This window comes from Chelon labrosus (genome assembly GCF_963514085.1).
Source record: "Chelon labrosus genome assembly, chromosome: 17".
In the NCBI taxonomy this organism is placed as follows: Eukaryota; Metazoa; Chordata; class Actinopteri; order Mugiliformes; family Mugilidae; genus Chelon; species Chelon labrosus.
The window spans coordinates 8746854-8766498 of NC_140350.1; the positions used below are offsets into that span (position 1 = coordinate 8746854).

A 19645-nucleotide genomic window follows, 5' to 3' on the forward strand; every position below is an offset into this window, starting at 1 on the left:
CTCAGCAGCCCGCCCACATTAGTGGTGTGTTCTGAAGGTGATTAGTACTGACACACTCAGGAAAACAGCCATAAGCAAGGCTGTGTTTGTTTAGCCCCTGTACAGAGCTCAGGGCAAACAAGAAGGTTTTGCCAAATGATGGGTGGCATGTACTGTAAACTGACTGGTTCCCGCCTGCTCTCGTCAGCTCAAGCGTGTTTGTGTGTGGTCGTGGCTCCAGTGGAATGGCTGCTTGAGGCTGTATACATTTCTGCATTCTTTGGGCTGTTGCTTTATCTTGGTTATGGACGAGGATGAGTCCCGATATTGTCAGATGCCCCCTATTAAAACCTCACCGTCATACTAACTGCTTCCACATGCCGCAACTGACACAACGCCCTGAGTGGGTTTAGTTGAATGAGTAAACAGGGAAGGGAGTGTCCAGACACAAAGGTGTGAGTAGCATCGAGGAGACCCAGCCAGATCTATTTCACTATGTCATCAGGTGAAAGAGCCCCAGTGGATGTCCTCACTCTAACAGCCCCCACTCGACTTGGCCATCTCATATTTCAGTTGCCCTCAATGGGCGCATGGAAATTCTCACCACGATCTGGTTAGCAGTATTACAAAGAGCCCTGTGGCCAGCTTCAAAGCACACATCCGTACACATGTGCACGAGCACGCGAAGGATTCCAGCATTCATCGCAAGAATGTATGAAAGGGAAACTGGAAATGACAAGTAGTCTCAAGTGGACCGATTCTGAGCAATTTGCTTGATCCTTTGTCTGGAGCGGCTGACATAGAAACACTGACATCGTTTCTCAGTGTTGTTGTTTTACGTACAAGCTTATCATTCGTGTTGTGTGCAGCCAAAACCAAACCATTGTTTTTTTTTTTGTTTTTGTTTTTTATTTAGTGTCACTGACAACACACTGCCTCGTATCTATTACAACACACTCTGAAAGAACAGTTTGGATTTACAGAGCAAAACCTAAACCTTCCCACCCAGCTGTTTGTTTCCATCTGACTGTTGAAGCTTTCATGGTGCCGACAGTTTGAAATGACACCCAGCTTTATGTTGTGAGGCTGCCTGGCACATTTCTTTCTCATTTACAACATTCTCTTTTCCTCCAGATGACTTAGCCAGGTCACTAATGTTTTTCTGTTTGTCTCAAGTGAGCAGAGAAGAAGGGCAGTGGCTGATGTTTGAATATTTGACAGCCAGCATCCAGGATAAATGCCTTCCCTGGACAAAGGGCATGAGCAACACACATATATACACACACAGCTCACTCTGTGGAGAAATTTAATGCGGCTTCCACTAGGGAGGGCCAGACTAGTTTATGAATATTGATAGAGTCTGGCTGGGTCAGCTGCAGGGCTCTGGTCTTCCAAATGTGTTTTAACACACCTCATTGCAAAGATAGTGTGAAGCAGCAGTCACCCAGCGCTGGTGGCTCTGCAGCGCTGCTAGCCAGACACTTAGCCCAAGTGTTGTTGGTGCCCACTGGCAGAGATTTGACAGAAGTGTGAGCAAACATGCGTGCAAATAGAGTTTTGAGTTATTCTGTGTTGGCTTGTTGGAAGCATACATTATAAAGAACCTTGGATCGCTGCAATATAAAACGTTCTCCGGTTTTTTAATCCCCCCACAATGAACTATGTGGTAATGAAGCCTGTGATGTCACAGCCTTGTCTTCACCCATATCCAGTTTCTGAGTGCTGCAAACTTCTACGCATAAGGCAAACAATAAGAGGCACACATACCAGTGCCGACTCGTGCTGTTTTTCTCCCACACACACTCAGACGTACAGCCGTGTAATTTGACATAGGGCTGCTGTCAGACATGCAGTGTAGTTATTACACACTTCAGAGCTCAGGCTAAGTAATGGGATTTAAAGACTGCATTTTGTCACGCCTTCTGACTGAGAAAAAAACCATACACTGTGTTCAACAAATGCTTTTTCCCTTTCTGAAGCCATGATATTATTCTTTGCTTATATCTGATCCATTATTTTTAATTTATGTTTTCTAGACCATAACCTTAAGATTTCAGGAGATTGTGAATTTCCTTTTTTAGCATCTGGTCACAGAACAAGCAAGCCCCCACACCCGTCGCGCACTAGCTATGCTCTTTCTGTTCCTAAACTGGTGGTGTTATTGATCTTGGCCTTCTGTTTCAAACCCAATTCCAGCGTCATTTGGTCAGACCCTGAGGTATACTCTGAGCCATGAATGGATCTCTGTGTTGTTCTCGTAGGGTTTTGGACCGTTCCATCACCAGCTGGGTTTTGAGGCGACACCCTCGTCCGACTCCCTCAGTCTGAGCTGCTTTTGATAAAGCCTCCCTCAGATACTGTCAGGACTGTTGTTTCTGTGGCTCCCCTGTAAGACACGGACCATTTGATGCCAGAACACACACATGCGAAAACACACTGGAACATTCATGCAGACGCGGGAGCACATTGGTGCATGTCATACACATACCGTACCGCTCATACCATACAGTGTACACATGATTCTGGCAGCTGTTCTGAAAGAACGGGGTTTAGACATTTTATTTTGAGTAGGAATCTAACACATGCAAATGAGGCTTGTGTGTTGGCGTAACCTTTTGTGTCAATGCCATTCTCCTATGCCTCTTGCCACAGCGACTAAGCCACTATAGCAGCTAGCTAAACATATTACAACATTAACTGCAAGAAAAACCTGTGGACAAAAATGTGTTTTAAGATCCACTGGCACCCTGACAAATATTTTTAGTCCCCTAAATTGTAAAACAAATCCTCAAATAAAATATATAACATAGAGAAATGTGACCTTTAGCCTTAGAGGCCCAGGCATTTATTTCTCCTTAATTCCTGTATTATCCAGCCACTAATCCGTTATGACAGTAGTATGTTCATATATGAATAAGCAACATGTTATCCTGAGCGATGTCCACATCATCTTATCACCAGAAGTGTGTGAGTGTTTTAATAAAAACACATAGCGGTTGCCGTGGCACCCAAGTGGAAACAAAACAGATGTCAGCTGGTGCAGGCGGCGTGTGTGACAGAAGGGCCTCTGAGATATACGCTGGACGTGCGGCATGATGCTCCTCTGCTGTTCGGTGATATAGGTTAAATAAACTCCCCGGGACAAGAGTTGGCTTGCTGTGACATCACTCAACTGTTGGAGGAAATGTTTCTGGCACCAGAGCTGAAGTTTCAAGGTGGCCTTGTTTCTTTTTCGCTGGATTTGATTCTATCACCATTAAATAAAGCGTTGTAGAGGGACCGTTCAAGGCCAAATTTAGAAGTGGGTCTATCGTAAAGCGAGAGGGAGATCATGGGAGAATGTAATGGGGTTTCTAATGTACTCTCTTTGCCCCATTACATCCAGATGTTTTAACAGCGTGTTTGATTTTTCTTGCCACCCGCATCTCATCTCCTGTCTTTCCACACACCTTACATATTAGCACACATGCCTGTTATCAGGGAAATGTGCCCGTTGTGTGTCCAGATGAGTAATAGTCTGAAGGGAAGAATAGAAATGTGTCATGGTGAAAGAATGTGGACTTCAGACCTCTTCTGTAGGTGATATTTCTTTCTGCTCTAGACATCTTCCAGTAATGGAGAATTTGCACACGTGTCAGAGTGATACGTAGTAGGGCTAGGGTGCAGTACGATGTGGTAGGTTTGGAGGCTAATGATATATTGTGTGTTTCCTTGTCTTGCAGCTGAGATATCAACATGGCTTGACCACCCCAGACCTGCAGCAGACACTACCCAACCTGAAGAACTTCCTGGAACATGGCCTGATGGTGCGATGGTAAGACAGTGAAAGACACATATTTTTGTGTTAAGTAAACTTAAAGGGTAATCATCTGATTGTGAGACAATACAAAGTACTGTAATTGTTTTCACTAACTGATTATTTTTAGTATTTAATTTATAACAACACTAATTAGGATTTCCAAAAGAAAGACTGTTCGTCTTAGGTCCAGTCATCTATCACATTAACAGACCATTTCAAATAGCAACAACAACATGCAAAACCAGACAACCTTTTAGAAAATGACTGCTGCAGGATACAAAACATAACACCAGACTTGTCCTGGTGGGAAAGTTTCCTCACATACTATAATTCTAAGAGGAAAAGAGTCTTGGACGCTTTTCCGTAAAACATGAACTACTTCTCTAACCTCTAACTTGTCTATCAGTCGCATACTCAGACTGTGCTGTCAAGTGGACACAATGAATTTCTCTGGCAGTTCTCATATCTGAAAAGACTCCTCATGACAGCCAGTGTCAGTCGTAATTATGGCCAACTGACAGACAGTTCCGTAACTCATCTGAAGTAGGTGTTGCAAGGGAAATTCAGCTCTTTTACACAAGCTTTAACTTAAAGAACTTAAAGAGAAGTGCTAGCCAAGCAACACACAAGGCTACACACAGCCCATAACTAAACAGTTTTTGTAAGAGGCAGTGATATAGTCACTGATTTCCAACAAGCCTACCTACTTCCTGTAGTTAGTAAGTTATTCTATGGTTTGTGTGGACTTAGTGAGAAATATCTCCAGTATAAATGAGTAACCGTAATGAAATAATAGGATACACATAACTAGTTACCTTTTAAAGAAATTGTTAAATAAAAGTATTGAGTATTTGATTTGAAAACTGAGATGAAGAGTGAACCAGTGAAAAAAAAAACACTTAAGGTTAGATTATGCTTCCGCGTAGTGATCACGCAATGGTCACGCAATGGCCACGCAGTTGCTCGGACGCAGTCGTGAGACCGTGATGGTTCTGCGTGGGGTTTACGTGTCGAAATGCATGCCACACCGGTAGAGGGCGCTATGGTTTTTTGTGACCGACCGACCGAGACTCTTGTGACTATCTCGCCCAAAGAGCTTAGAATACCAAGAGGCGAAACTCAATAGAACGCTCCAATGCAACACTTGCCCCCATGACGTGACAGCGCGGCCGCCATTATGGACTGAAAACTAAAGGAAACCCCCGAAAAACAATGGGAGTCAACGGCACTTAATCAACTTAACGTAACAAATGTAAAGTAATATTAAATTTCTCTGGCCGTCATATCTAAATATGAAAACAATTTAAAATACATTAATGAGGATGACCGACGTTAAATGACAGAAAATGTTACGTTTCGGCACCGACGTTACAGTACATGTCAGTTTAACATTAGCCTATATGCCTGGCTAATGATATGACAGAAAAGATGCGTTTAGCCATGCAACTTCCACAAGCCTTGCGATAGCTTTCCGTCATATTTAGCCTAGGTGAACTTGTTGTGCAAAGTTAACACAGATATAATACAGTGGATAACGTAGTGGCGATACCTATTTAAAAGTACAACGTCGATCATCTGACATTCCACTAGCATAAATGCTAACGTTGTCAGACGAAAAGTTAATCTAACTTGACAATGACGGCAAACAGCGTAAGGTTTATATACAGCGTATAAACTACGTTACTTTTAAATGTTAATGCCTCCGATCCTAGTTTCCCGTTATCTAGTGATATTACTATAGGAATGTTATAGTATTTTGGGACAAAATATTATAGTTAAATTAATTAAATAAATTACTATAGTGTTCCTATAAGATTACGATAATATTTTGTCCCAAAATGCTATAAGATTCCTATAGTACTTTTTCGTCCCCCACCGAATCTGCTTCATTAGCCTACCACTTACGGTTTGCAAGGATACAATTATAAAATTACTGCAGACCTTTAGTCTATCAATATTTATGTTCTATTATGCATTTTCTTTGTTATATGAATAACAGAAATTCATGAAATATAGGCAGACACACAGTAATGAGATATTTATTAAATGTTTATTTTGAAATTGGTGAACATCAGCATATATTAGGCAGGCGCAGTCATTTATTATTATTATTTATTTAAGTTTATTCTAAAAAAGCGTGTCTATGCTATGGAATGTGATCTAATAATATGTTAATCATTAGTTTATACAGCAAACTTGACAGAAATGCACTAGCCTAACATTAATGCAGCTTTGCAAACGCTAACAATGCTGTCATTCACGTTCAACATTCAAGTTAAATCAGGACATCATTAAAATATTTCCACTTAAATGAGTTATTACCTTTGTGCATCCTTTGGAAATCGATGGAATGCCAAATCACTTCTGGTGGACTGATAATTCTTGCAATTTATTGCAGAACACTGCTTGCGTTTTGACCACTTGCGTGCAAACTGGTGCTAGATTTTAGCAGCTTTCAGTCCATAATGGCGGACGCGCCTCCGCAGCGCCCTCTACAGGCTGTTACCCATAACACAACAGAGTTTCGCCTCTTGGTATTCTAAGCTCTTTGTCTCGCCTCGTTATTTACCTTCCGGCTTTTGCCGTAGTCACAGTGTATGATGGACACCGAGACAGAGAGACTGGCGTTGGAGCTCCAAATTATTCAAGCAGAGGAAGAAATACTTCTATTGCAAATTAGGGCACGACAAAGGAGACAATTATGTTTATGAGTGGAAACCGGAAAAGCGGTCTCCAGCGGATGTAGTTAGCGGACCAATCACAGCCAATGCCGCTGCGTTGCTGCTGCGTTGTTGCTGCGTTGCTGTTGCGTCGCCTCGACGCGCGTCGAGGATTTTTGGGAGGTGCGCGTCTGGCCCTTGCGTAGGACGCACGGGGGTCCGCAAGGACGCAATAGGTCCGTTATAGGTCCGTACGCACGGACGCGCTGTGTCAACGCGGAAGCATAATTTCGGCTTTATTTAGTGTATACTGACAAATGAAGGGAGCATAGATGCAGCAATGGTGTTGCAGTCAAATTGGTCCCAGCAGTTTTGCTGACCCGTGTTGTCTGAAAATAAATGTTGTACCTTTTTTTAATTTGGGTGTAAATACCCTAAAACTAAAGCTGAGCGTCTGCACTTTAAGCTCATTTAGGTAAATGCAACAAAAATTGTCTCAGTGTCCAAACGTATACAGACCCAACTGTAGTACTAAGGAGAAAAAAACATAAGTCGTATCAATATTTGCGGAGCACCCTGCCTTTCAAATAGCACCAGTTCTCCTAGCCCTGTTTGGACCTGATATTAACATGTGTCCTGAGTGATTGGAAATATCCAGCTGTAAGTACATGTATTCACACCTGGCATTAAAATGTGTCTTCACATCTGTCTGGACCCGCAACTCGCGATCTGATTACAGTTTCACGCTCTGTATTCAAATAAACACTGACATCAGTTGGGGTGCAGTATAATATTTTAACAGCTGATGTCTTTAATGGGTCACTACCTACCGCTCTATCAGAATCAGGAGCAGCGCTGTTTGTTGTGTGTGCGTCATGACAAGTCTGTTATTTATGTAATATTGATCTCCACCCTGATGTTAGTTATTTTAGAGACCTGCACAAAGCTCTGATTATAACTTGAACTTCTGGAAACTTCCATACACAGTGTGATCTAACAAAACCATCCGGTAATAAAGGTACATTTATTGAGATGAAACCTAACTCAACTCCACATTGCTACTTGCATACATCAAATGATCACATCAGTAATTAACCACATGTCGTACATACATTTTTTGACACACTTACACATAGCCTAATCCTATTCAGTCACTTAATTTGTTAATTCTTCTTCTTTTTTTGTGAATGAATGAGGAAAACCTTTGCTTATACAAGAGGACGAGAATAAGCAGCCAGTCAATGTGGCCAGGATACATTGTGTGTACTATCCAATCTCAAATGGATCACTCCGGATTCATGTTAATACCGGTATAACCGAGACACGCTTGCACACAGTTCTTATTGGGACGTGATGTTCAAGCCGAGCAGTTCTTTTATGGGTGTAGTGTCTCTCAGTGTCTTCTGTCTTGTCATATAATGCCAGACTAACTCCAGATCAAAGTAGATTTTCAAATCAAGAACTGTTCTAATGACAGACCATTTATGTGACATAGCACAGTATGATTCACATATGAATATGGATGTGTTAGTTTAAAGTTAAGAATGCTATATCTCAACTCCTAATCATTTTCCACCTCTCCACACCAAGATGTTGATGAGATTTGCAGTAGCCACTTTATCCTGGTGAAGTGGAATGCTTAGATCTCTGCCTCTCCTTATACTGTCTTATGGCCTGTAAGTAACCCTTCACTAAAACCCGAGTTGGTCTGCGTCAGATTTCAGCTCCACTGCCCTATAAAAAAAAAAAAAAAATCTGTCTTTGATCTCCACTTCTCTCCCTGGGTCAGCAAAGGGGAAAATGTGTATTACACACATTAATTGAATAATCTTTTGTTTTGAAAGGAAAGAAGCCATGAAAAGCTTGTGCTCTCAAATCAGGTCTCCACTGCCCCCCACTTAATGGGAAGTGGAAGGGCCCAAAGATAGATGAGATGAAAGCATGGGCACACTAGCCCTCCAGCTATGAGGCTATGCGTGTGTCTATGTGTGTACACATACATGGAAGTTTGTAAAGAAGGTGGAAATGTTACAGTTCTCGAGTGGTTTACCACAGTCACACTCCTGCATCACAACAAGACCACAGGTACAGGGACAAAAGCTGCTCTGTACCGACTGAAGTCAGAAACTACCTTTCTCGTCATCGCAAGCAGCATTGAGCCTGTGTTACCAGAGCGATGCTTAGTTCTGCATTTGGGGAAAAGACATATTCACTTGGGTGACACAAGTATAAAGGAATAGTATGAAGAAGCCAACTGTTGATTACCTTAGTCTAGTGCAAAGACTGAAAGCAGACTCTGTCCAAAGATATTATCTGCCTATGGTCACCTTAGAAGCCCAATAATTAAATGCCATGGTGCCTCCGCAATATGTTTTTTTGAAGTTTGGTTCTTGAACAAAAATACTTTTGTTTGATTTTACTCTTAAGCTACATTAAACTATCTCGCACAAGGGCAAAATTCAGACACAGTGTCTCATGCTGGGACCCAACTTATGAAACATTGGTTGTATAAAAAAGGCTACATAGCAGCTGCTGGTAATTTTCTGAAATACTGTGACAGACAGGCTAAGCTACGTACTAAGCACCTTCCTTTGTCTCTCTGTGTCACTCTTTCTTCCCTCAACACATCCAAACTGGGATGATTTGAAGAAGGACATGTCTAAGGAAACTGTTTATAGAAGAAATTTGGAAACGGTCCCCATCCCCATATATAACAATTTCAGCATTCATCCAGTCTGCAGGGAGAGCCTTTCCCAAAGTGCCGAGACCCACGCAATGTTGGCATAGTGGATTCATCTTAAACATTTATTAACTGAATGGAAAAAATGAGGAAAAGACATGTCCGTGTAAGAATATAAGAGAGCGCACTGCAAACTGTCATTTTTCTACACTGAGCTATATGATGCTCATCTGGCAAGCCGCTGATCGTATCTTTATGCATTTCCAAACGCACTGTCTCAGAAACACATCATAACATGTCAGAACATATACAGTGTAGCCCGGCTAAGTAATGGACAGTATGGGTTTGTTTTTTAAATCTTGCTGAAGGATAAGAAACAGTGGAAAATTGAGATTCTATTACCAAGAGGCTGACATAGACAGTACTAGAAACCAATTCTTTGTAAACTGCACAGTCTGCCAAGATCAAAGCAAACGCATTCAACATGCTCCCATTTGCCACTCCGTGTCCGCTGAGGGCCTGGCAGATGTTCACAGGTTCCTAATCCTACTCCGGTGCCTGGAAGCGAGGCTATGGACACAGGGGTGGATGCAAAGTGTGGCAGAGGGTCTGGCCAGGCAGATTCAGGACTGCAACTGGAGGATGTGAAACTCCTGAAGAACCTCATATTGTTTTGGAGGAAACTTTTGCAAAAGGATTTGTTATGTGATATACACAGAGAGTTGCAGTATTTAGACAGCTGCAGTCTTGTCAATGAAAAAAAATTTATATGCTTAAAATAAGCTTTTGCACAAGGTACATTAAGCCTGACATTTGCCCTGTGGATTTATTATATTTCAAATAATGGGTGATGATTTGGAAGGAGGAATCAAGAATGTCTTTTTTTGTGTTCATGGATATTCTGTAAAGCTACAGCCATTCTATGAACACCATTTCCTCTTTTGGGTATAATAATGCCATATCCATTCCTTTATTTCCGCCTCTCTTGTGTAAATCATTATTTCCACCAACCATATGTTTATGTTTCATTTCTTAAAGGAAGTTACTATAATATGATACCTTTGAGTCGTCGGAAATATCTTAAATGCTATTACAACCATATAGATGTAGAGTACATTTTTGTACTGTTATACTGCGAACTAGTCTTTAGTAAGAATGCATTTTTAATGTAGTATTACACTGCTCTTCTTTGACAGTGTGCAATATGTAATGGGGTGTTGTGTTCTTTCCTATTTCTTGGATTCTTGGCGGTCACAGCAAGACAGCAGTGTTGCCAGATCATGCAGCTTCATGCCCAGTTGGGCGGTATTTGCAGGTAAAAATAGAGTTTGGCGAGTAAACAAAATTTGTGTGGGTTTGGGATCATTTTTGCTGTTTTTTTTTATTTTTTTATTACTTTTTAATGCTGATTTGAAACAAGCCCAAAGTGCTTTTACTCTTTCCAATACTGTGTGTGTGTGTGTACTTGTGCTGATTTCTAAAGAGTAGAGAAGCTCTATGGTCTTGTCAGTGGTCTACATGACGTCATCAGATGGCTTCCCCGTAGCCAGATGTGAGTAGTTATGGTGGTTGGCTGCTGCAGGTTATTGCTGGATGACTTCTAGGCTTAGCCTGCTTTGCGTTTCATGATGGGCTGCACTTGTGTAAGTAATCAGGGTGGTTACAGTACTAAAGAAAATATCGATTTGATATTTTGGGCAGTTTAACGGGTTTTTGAACAGCTTTTGGGCTGGAAACCATCAGCTGTATCTGGCAACACTGCAAGACAGCAACAAGAATCAGACCTGACTAAAAATTATTCTTAAAAAACAATGTTTAATTTTGTCTCTACTTCATATCAGTGCCTTATTTTAGTTGGAATAACAGCTTTGTTACTGATGTAATGTCTGATAATGCACCTTTAAGCAGAGTGATGGAGTTGTCAGTTTGTTGATCGTGTTGTACATGCTGTGCTGTGGTCATTCGCACTCGTGGAAGGCCAGACAGTCAATAAGACTGGCCCTATTAAAGCAAAAAGAAAACTTTGCGTCCACCTTAGCGCATATCAAATTTTTAGTAATGTTTACTCTAGTAGTTTCATAGGGATTTCCCTACACCACTTCAAACGACCAAATCTTATCTGCCATTGTTTGCTTTGGCCCAAAACCATGGCTTCTTAGCGAGATTTGGATATGAACAAGGGCATGTTGTGAAGTCTGTCTGGGGATTGGACAGTGGAAAGGCTTGGCTTACCAAATTCCTGAGTTGCCTTGAAATATGCCAGGTTTGACATCAGCGGTGGAAAGAAGAGAGCAGGCAAAAAGCTTTGGAGGAGTGAAGGCTATTTCTGGCTCGGTATGTCAAGTTTTCTGCTTGATGAATTAGACAGAGGTCTCTTAGTTGGATTTATAGTGTGTAGCCAGGTTGTTGTCTGCCTAATGCAGTAGCAAGACTGGGACCCAGTGAAACTCCTGAAAGTCCTACTGTAAGTGAGTATCTTTGGCCACCAGTGGAGGGAACACATCAGTGCTATCATAACTTGACCACTGGGCTGTAAAAGAAATGGAAGCAGACACAAAAAAAGAAATATTTAGTGAACAAATTCAATAAAACATATGGTGTGTGTGTGTAAATCAGTGGCTTCATTGTTGGAACTGTATCAATGTAGTCATACTGTAGTGAGATTTGTAATAGACAGAAACCAAATAAAACACCAGATAAGGCAAAACTTTGGAAAAGGCTTAGCTCTATATGAGGTAATACAGGAAGCGCTCTGAACAAGGATTAATGCCCACTCCGCCTCCGGCACCTCAACAGCCTAAAACAAACTGCAGAATAATAACTACCCCAAATATTCCCTAAAAAGTATACCCCATGGGGGCCCTCAGTCAACACAGCTCAGTGTTATATATTTGGATTCAGAAACACCTTTCAGTATGGTATGTTTAGCTGAATACACTTCGCATGTGAAGTCCAAGATCCACAAAAAATATTGAAATCTGAGACGTACACATGTGGCGATCAAACCCAACATAAAAGGATATTTTATTTTCATATCAATATATGAACTCTGTTGTAGTCAATATTAAAACCAAGTCTGGAGCCATAGTTGGTCTCTCTGTGAGGACATACAGTGCAGTCTTTGGACTGAATGCTAACATCAGCATGCTGACATGCTGATGTTAGCATTTACAATATTCAACATCTCACCAATGTTGTTGCCATCCATCCTGGTGAGTACATGGAGATTTCATGGCCTTGCATTCCATTAATATCTCACAAACCAAGCATGGTCTTTATGTGTGTGTGTGTGTCCATCTGTGGCGCATTGCTTTTTGACCCGAGTGCAGTGTTGAGTTTGAGTTGTTTGGATGAGCTTCATATTTTGGCCAAAGCTTTTTTTTTTGTGTTTGTTTTCTTTTTTTGTTATGCCTTCAGTATGTCGTTGTTCAGGGCCTTTTGCATGATGTTCACATCCTTTTTCAATTACGATATTTCCTCAAACAAAGCTGCAATTGACCCGTCCACACAGGCATTATTCATTGTTCACATATTGGACGAAATACGGTATATCTTCATCAGGCCTTTACAAATGACAGCATGTTCACAACAGGTTTCAATTACAATACTTCCTCAAATAAAGCAGCAGTCTGCCTGTTCTTGACAGGCCTAGTTTCAACCATTACTGCATTATTTGAGAAAAAAAAAACAACAACAACATTACGTTGCCAGCAGGATGCAGCCCACTGGCTGTAGCTCATTCAAATTTTTACTGGTTGTTTGGATGAGCAGTTCTCAATGGTCCTGCAAGTCACAATCAGCGCCTTCACAGCAGGCACATTTTGATGGAAACTTCACTAGTTTCACTTAAAACCATGAGTGTATGCATAAAGTCTGCGCTCAAATTACCATAGTTGGTGATTCATCATCTGGGGAACATGAAAATACAATACATACCAGAAGTCTGGAACAAAGATGGGCCAACTTAATGATCAACATTGAAATCCCTTGAATTTTATTGCTTCTCTTTTTTAAAACTCTTTTTAAAAGGACTACATTTTGAAATGTGTTTGTACTGTTAGGGCAAAGACAGTTATAGAAAGTAAACAGACTGTTTATTAGGAAAAATATGAAAAAAATCTTGTGCAGTGGACCAAGGAGTATCAAGAGACTCTTCTCATTCAAGGGTTTTTCTTCTTCTTCTTCTTCTTTTTTTTTTGTTTAATGCCTACATTGTAGATTAATACTGAAGATGGCAAAATCAAATATGTAGTTAACATAATGTGTTAAACAAACCAGAGTGGTTTATATTGTAGGTTCTTCAAAGTAGCCACCTTTAGCTTTGATGACAGCTTTGCACACTCTTGGCATTCTCTCAGTCAGCTTCATGGGGTCGTCACCTGGAATGGTTTTCCAGCAGTCTTGACGGAGTTTCCACAGGTGTTGAGCACTTGTTGGCTGCTGTGCCTTCACTCTCTGGTCCAACACATCCCAAACCATCTCAAAAGGGTTTTTGGTCAGGTACCAGAGACCAAGCAGTTCTCTTCTTCTTCTTCTTCCTCAGTGGTGACTTCTTTGCAGCAATTTGGCCATGAGGGCCTGATTCACACAGTCTCCTCTGAACAGTTGATGTTGAGATGTTTCTGCCACTAGAACTCTCGGAAGCATTCCTTTCCCTTGGCGGTTGTCATGAGAGTCAGTGCATTGGTTTTCATGACTTCTTGAAAACCTGAGTTTTTGAATGTTCCGCTTCGATTGATCTTTGTAAGTTAAAGTAGTGATGGATTGTTGTTTTTCTTTACTTAGTTGAGTGATTCTTGCCGTATAGATTAGGACATCAGTGACACTGGGCTATTTACCTTTGAGAACCATGTAATAACCCCACCTCTACACAATTCAACTGAGAAAGAAGGTGAGAAATTCCACAAAGCCACTCTTGACAAGGCACACCTCTTACCTGCACCCCATCAAGCTGAGAGAATTCCAATAGTGGCCAAAGCTGTCATAATACATCTGGATTATAAAGCATATTCTGGTTTATTTGTCATAATTCCATATCTGTTCCTTTGTAGTTTTGATGTTTTCAGCATTAATCTGTCATCTAGACAATAATAAAATTAAAGAAAACCCATTAAATAAGAAGCTGTGTCCAAACTTAACTGGTACTATACTTAGATTCTATGTACGTACAGTATTTTCCGTATTATGTGACGGCGTACAAGTTCCAGCTTCTATAAGAAAATTTAGGAAGTGTTTTTCAGTTCAACCTTCCCAGCATGCTCCATCGGCACATATGCTCTCAATGGCCGTACACGTGTATCCTAATTGCCTGCATTAAAAACATGTCATCGATATAACAGTTAGGATGTTTGAAGAAAAAAAAAAAATGTTATGACTGCCCAGAGGTTTGCTTGGCTGAAGTCCTGGATGACACACCCAGCCTCCTCTGTTAGTCTGCAGCACAATTTGACACCAGTAATGAAACAACTGTAGACCTAATCTTTAAACAAAGTTGAACAAAATAACACGCTCCATATGCAAAATTCCTCATTATACAAAAGACTTTGTGTGATGACTATGTGATTTTATGCCAGTGTTAATAATGCATTTGTCTGTGGTGTAGATGTCTAGCTGAAATCACAGTAAATGGATTAAATGACAGAGCCAGCTGGAGGGAGGACAGGAAGAAAATGGTTGCTAATAATTAAAATCAAAGCCATTTAATCAGCCACTGCCGTAGGGATATCACTCAGTCAAAGACCGTAGTTGCGTAGACGCTTATTAGCTTGTTTAAATGATGTACGGAAGCATTCAACTTTTAGCTCAGGACTAGTCGTCTCTGGTTTCCAAACTTGTATTATGTTTCAAAGAGTCGGAACAACATTTTCCACTTGATAATTGACTTCTCATGACATCTGTCTTTATTTCCGTCCACCAAACCGTATTTATTTTAATTTTTTTTGGGGAACTGGCTTTCAAAGAGCCCATGATGGTTTCATTTGTAAAGTAACAGATAAGTGTTTGCTATGGTAAATATCCAACTTCTCTCTATTCACCCTATTTCATCTTTAAATGAATTCAAAGATTAGGTGATAAAGAGCGCTATGTTTATATTTTACCAGATTATGCTTTGCTGCAGAGTCAGCCATGTGCTTGTCAGAGGGGTGGGGGGGCTTGTATTAAATGATGTGTTTAGGTGAGCACGCACTGCCAAGTGAAGCACAGTCTAACTCCGGTTCAGCCCTCTTTGGAAGAACACTCAGGTCATTACCCTGTGCCTTTATTTTCTTAACCCTGACCTTGACCTGACCATTCAACTTTTACATCTGTGTGCCTTCATTTGGCTTCGATGTCAGTCATGAAACACAGTATCTACAGTTGTTACCATAAGCAGTTACATACTGTACCTTCAAACTGTGGATGGTTCTCATTTACTGTATCACTGGCACTTTGAAGTTTGACAAGTTTCTCTTAAAACCAGACAGCCTTCTGCAATCTCCTCAGCCGAGCGTCCTGCCTGTGAACCCTGTCAGGACCACCTCGGCAGGGTGCCTGCAAGGGTCAATCTCAGTTTTTTTTTTTACAGGCTGTCATGTGTTTGCCGGCGAAACTATCCATCAGTCTGTTAGCTAAGGCATAATAAATGCAAGTGTCAACTAGTGCTTCCATCACTGATATCTAAGCGCCACTGTTACAAAGATGACTTCCTTATTAGTAAGTGCCGGGCGACAGGAACATTTTTACAAGGACATCTATTATGGTTGCATGTCCAGATTAACAAGCAGAGATTTGTCCTGGACTCTTTAACCAACACACGTGGATCTCTAAAGAGCACAGGGAGGCCCTGATTCACCTTTAACCCCAACAGTACCGTGCCTCGGCTCCTGAGATAGCAGAACGGTCACATTGAGCAGACAGCTAAGTAGTCCTGTGAATTATACACGGTCTTGGCTATCGGAAGAGGCGGTGAGGCCCCCATTTAAGTAGATTTATGACTCCGGTACAGAGGCAGGGCGGGGCGTCCCAGATCTCGAGTCTGTTATCTGTTATGGAAGAAAATGTCTGACATACTTGGGTGGACGCCTGCTGCGCTTTTTCAGTTAGTAGAACGCAAGTGTAGTCTCACAGGCTGCGCAAATGTTTTCTGGATGTTGTAAGGTGGGGTGATTTACAAAGAGCTGCAGCTGCCGTTCTCCTGCATCAGGGGAAGGGAGCTGGGTGCTTTGGGTGGAGGAGTGTTGATGAGCTCAATGGAAAACCAGGTCCAAAGAAAACCTGGTTGCTCGTTAGGATATCCCACTCTCTCGTTGGCTGTAGTGGTGATGGCTCATTGTAGTAAACACAGCCCTGTCCTGTGTTACGTGTCGTACTCTTCATAGAACCAGTTGCTCATAATTTCTTTTGTACATCTCTCTCTTTTTGCTTCTCACAGTGACCGGCACCATGTCTCTGGCTCCATCCCAGTGCCCACTAAGTCCCAGCTTGGTGTTTCGGCTGCCTCAGATATAGGCTACCCCAGCCATACCAGCTCCCCAGACCGAGGCTTGAGGAAAAGGGCCAGCTCAGAGGCTGAGGCAGAGCTCAAGTACAAGCCAACCCCTCCACCCAGCTACAACACAGCCATGAGTGAAAAGCAGCCCCCGGTTGCCCTGGCACCGCCTCCACCTTCACCTAAACATCTGTCCACCTCACTGGATGCCGACATGGCCTCACTCAACCTCACCACGACTGTGGAGGCCAAAGAGGAGGGAGAGCAGATGGAAGAGGAGGAGGAGCATGGCAGCACAGCAGTTGAAGCAGACAGACATAAAAGTGCTGACAGAGAGACCGAAGCAGATAATGAAGAGATTGAAGAGCAACCACCCAACTCTTCTGCAGTGCAGGACGCTGGTGAGAAATCATTGCCTACTATCCAGCACACGGGCACCATGAACGGCTCTTTGGTGCCAGGACAGGCGCCAGTTAGCCTGGTCCCAGAGCTGCGTTGCTCTGTGGAGCAAGCCGAGGAGATCATGGGCACAGAGGCCACAGGTTTAGGCTTGGGCTTGGGGATGGGGTTAGGGCTAGCCGATGAGGCCCGTCTGGGAGACTACCGCTGCATCCCCGTGGACCACGCAGTAGCTGTGGAGTGTGACGAGCAGGTGCTGGGTGAGCTGGACGAAGCTGGCTTTGAGGAGTTCTCCAGGCGCATTTATGCACTTAACGAGAACATGTCCAGTTTCCGGCGGCCGCGCAAAAACTCTGACAAGTGAGGCACGGGACCCAAGAAGAGAGGAAGGCATCAAGAAAGTTGCACAGGGGGTTTGGACAAATACAACACAGGGACATAAACTGAGAGGACAAAGGTCTGGTCCTCACTCCTTAATCACAGCATCAAAATCTTAGGAACTATTCTGGAATTACAACCAATTTGCACTTGTAAACATTTCCATAGTAATCTTGAAATGAAAAACTGTTAAAAGTGAAAGTACTGGGGCAGTGAGCTTAACTTTTAGCTTTGATGCCAGATTTGATGTGTTAAACAAAAAAAAAACTCTGGCATTTTTTATTCAATAAAAGATTTCGGTCTCAGCATTACAAATCACCCTCTGAATTACTGTGAATTCCTTTACATGGGACCATTTCTGTACATTTACACGCAAATCCATATTGCAATAACAGCCCCTGGCCTCTTATACAAAATGTAATCCTTTATAAACTGCATTTCAGATGTTCATCCACACCTATATTGTAGCGTCAGTACATTTTGTTTCATTGCAGCAGCTCTAAATCTCTCTCTTTGACACTGTACCTCAAGTTTCACAAGTGCTTGCTTCTTAACTTGTGGAGTTGTTGGGAATTTTAGAGCTGGCTGTCCCAGTACTTCCACCTTTGATTGCGCAAGCAAATGTTACGACCCTTCCTGAGTCTGATTTCAGGGTGCAGGATAGTGAGCGTGTGCAGGAGGGAGTACTTGGGTAAGTGTGTGCGCTTCACGCGAGCTTGCAACCACAATCACGGTTAGAGGAATCCCCGCCAATGACCTTGGAACACCGCAGGATGAGTGAGGTGGGAGCTGGAACCAGTAGCCCAGTCAGAGACTCCCTAACTGCGACACCCTTTGCTTCGACAGGCCGACCCGCCCGCCGTTCTCCACACAAGCTCAAGTTTCTCCTTCAGGTCTTAAGATGAGGACTACAAGAGTGGCAGGTTGGAGCTCGCAGCACATGGCAGGGATACAGTGCAATTGTTTTCTGTCCATCTCTGTGTCCTCTTTTTCTCCCTTTCTTTTTTTTTTTTTTTTAAACTTTAATGTATCCCATCAATGTTAACTTCGTCCACTGATTCTTACATTCAGTAGACCAAAAATGAGATTCTGTCTATATTCTGTTGGAATGTCTAACTCAGGCTCTCCTCTAACTGTTAATAGCAACCGTCTGTGATTTAGTCCTGTGTCTCCCTGTTCTGAATGCTTTCTTGCACTGGTATTCAATTATTGCTTTATTTATGTCTCCGCAACTGTGTGTGCTTTGTTTCAAAAGTAAATCAGTGATTAGTTTTAATTCCTAATCACTTGGGATCTCATAACCAGTGTCAGGGTGCTGACTCGACCGGCCGCTTTGCATCGCCCGCCATGACAAAGATGGACTCCTCACCGTCAGCCCCCAGTGTTTCAGATCCAGCAGTGTGGCTGCTGACTCTATGGAACTGTAGTATTTAAAACTAAAAGATGTACCATGTTAGATCATTTCCATAAACTACTATACAGTTCAGTAAGTGACCATGTACATATACTTTTGTATGGAGATTTTTTTTTTTTGGTTATTAAAGACTTGCAGTCCAATGGCATGGGTGTATGTACCCCCTTTAAACGAGTTGTCGCCTGCATTTGTATTAGAATGTGAAACACCGAGGACATGGTGCTATTAAAATGAACGAAATCCTAATATTTCCTGTCGACAGCCACGCTAGCCCCTCTAGAGAATATGTACTTAGACACAAGGCTTTCAGTTAAATGCTAATCTTAGCATGCTAACATGCTCACAATGACAAGGCTATTGTGTGAATATTAAGAAGTTCAAATGTTTGCATGTTGACCATCCATGGTGGAATGGCTAATTAGCTCTAAACCAGTGTTTTAAATTTGTGTTCAAAGTAATAGCAGTGTGTTTAAAATAGTAGTTAAAGCTCAAAATCTTTATAATAGCTTTTATTTCCAATACACGCACATGTATTTTGATTTAGAATAGGACGTGCAGTGTTGCACGTCCTATTCTAAATCAAAACATGATGAAAAATGTTATTACTTTACAGAAAGTGGAGGCTGTTCAAAAAATTGGCAGCGTCTGCGGTTCTCTTTACAAACTCAAACATCTACTGTATAAACTGGAAAGTTCTCGAAGATGTAGCTTCCCTGTGAATCACAGAACTAATATTTAGTTGTATAACCACTGTTTCTGAGAATTGCTTCACATCTGTGCTGCGTGGACTCGACCAACTTCTGGCGCTTATGTACAGGTATTACAGCCCAGGACAGTTGGACATCGTTCTATAATTCCTCTACATTTC

At 41.9% G+C, this 19645-nt stretch overlaps 1 protein-coding gene across 2 annotated transcripts in view; it reads left to right on the plus strand.

Moving 5' to 3' along the window:
- Positions 1–19261, plus strand: part of uvrag (UV radiation resistance associated gene) — an 85482-nt gene extending 66221 nt beyond the window's left edge. The window contains exons 14-15 of one of the 2 annotated variants that reach the window (XM_084564788.1): positions 3702–3793; positions 16530–19261. In XM_084564788.1, coding sequence (XP_084420914.1) covers positions 3702–3793; positions 16530–17349 — 912 coding nt within the window. In that variant the 3' untranslated portion in view covers positions 17350–19261. The remainder of the gene's footprint in view (positions 1–3701; positions 3794–16529) is intronic. The other variant, XM_084564789.1, reaches the window with a different exon arrangement.
- Positions 19262–19645: the final 384 nt, after the last annotated feature.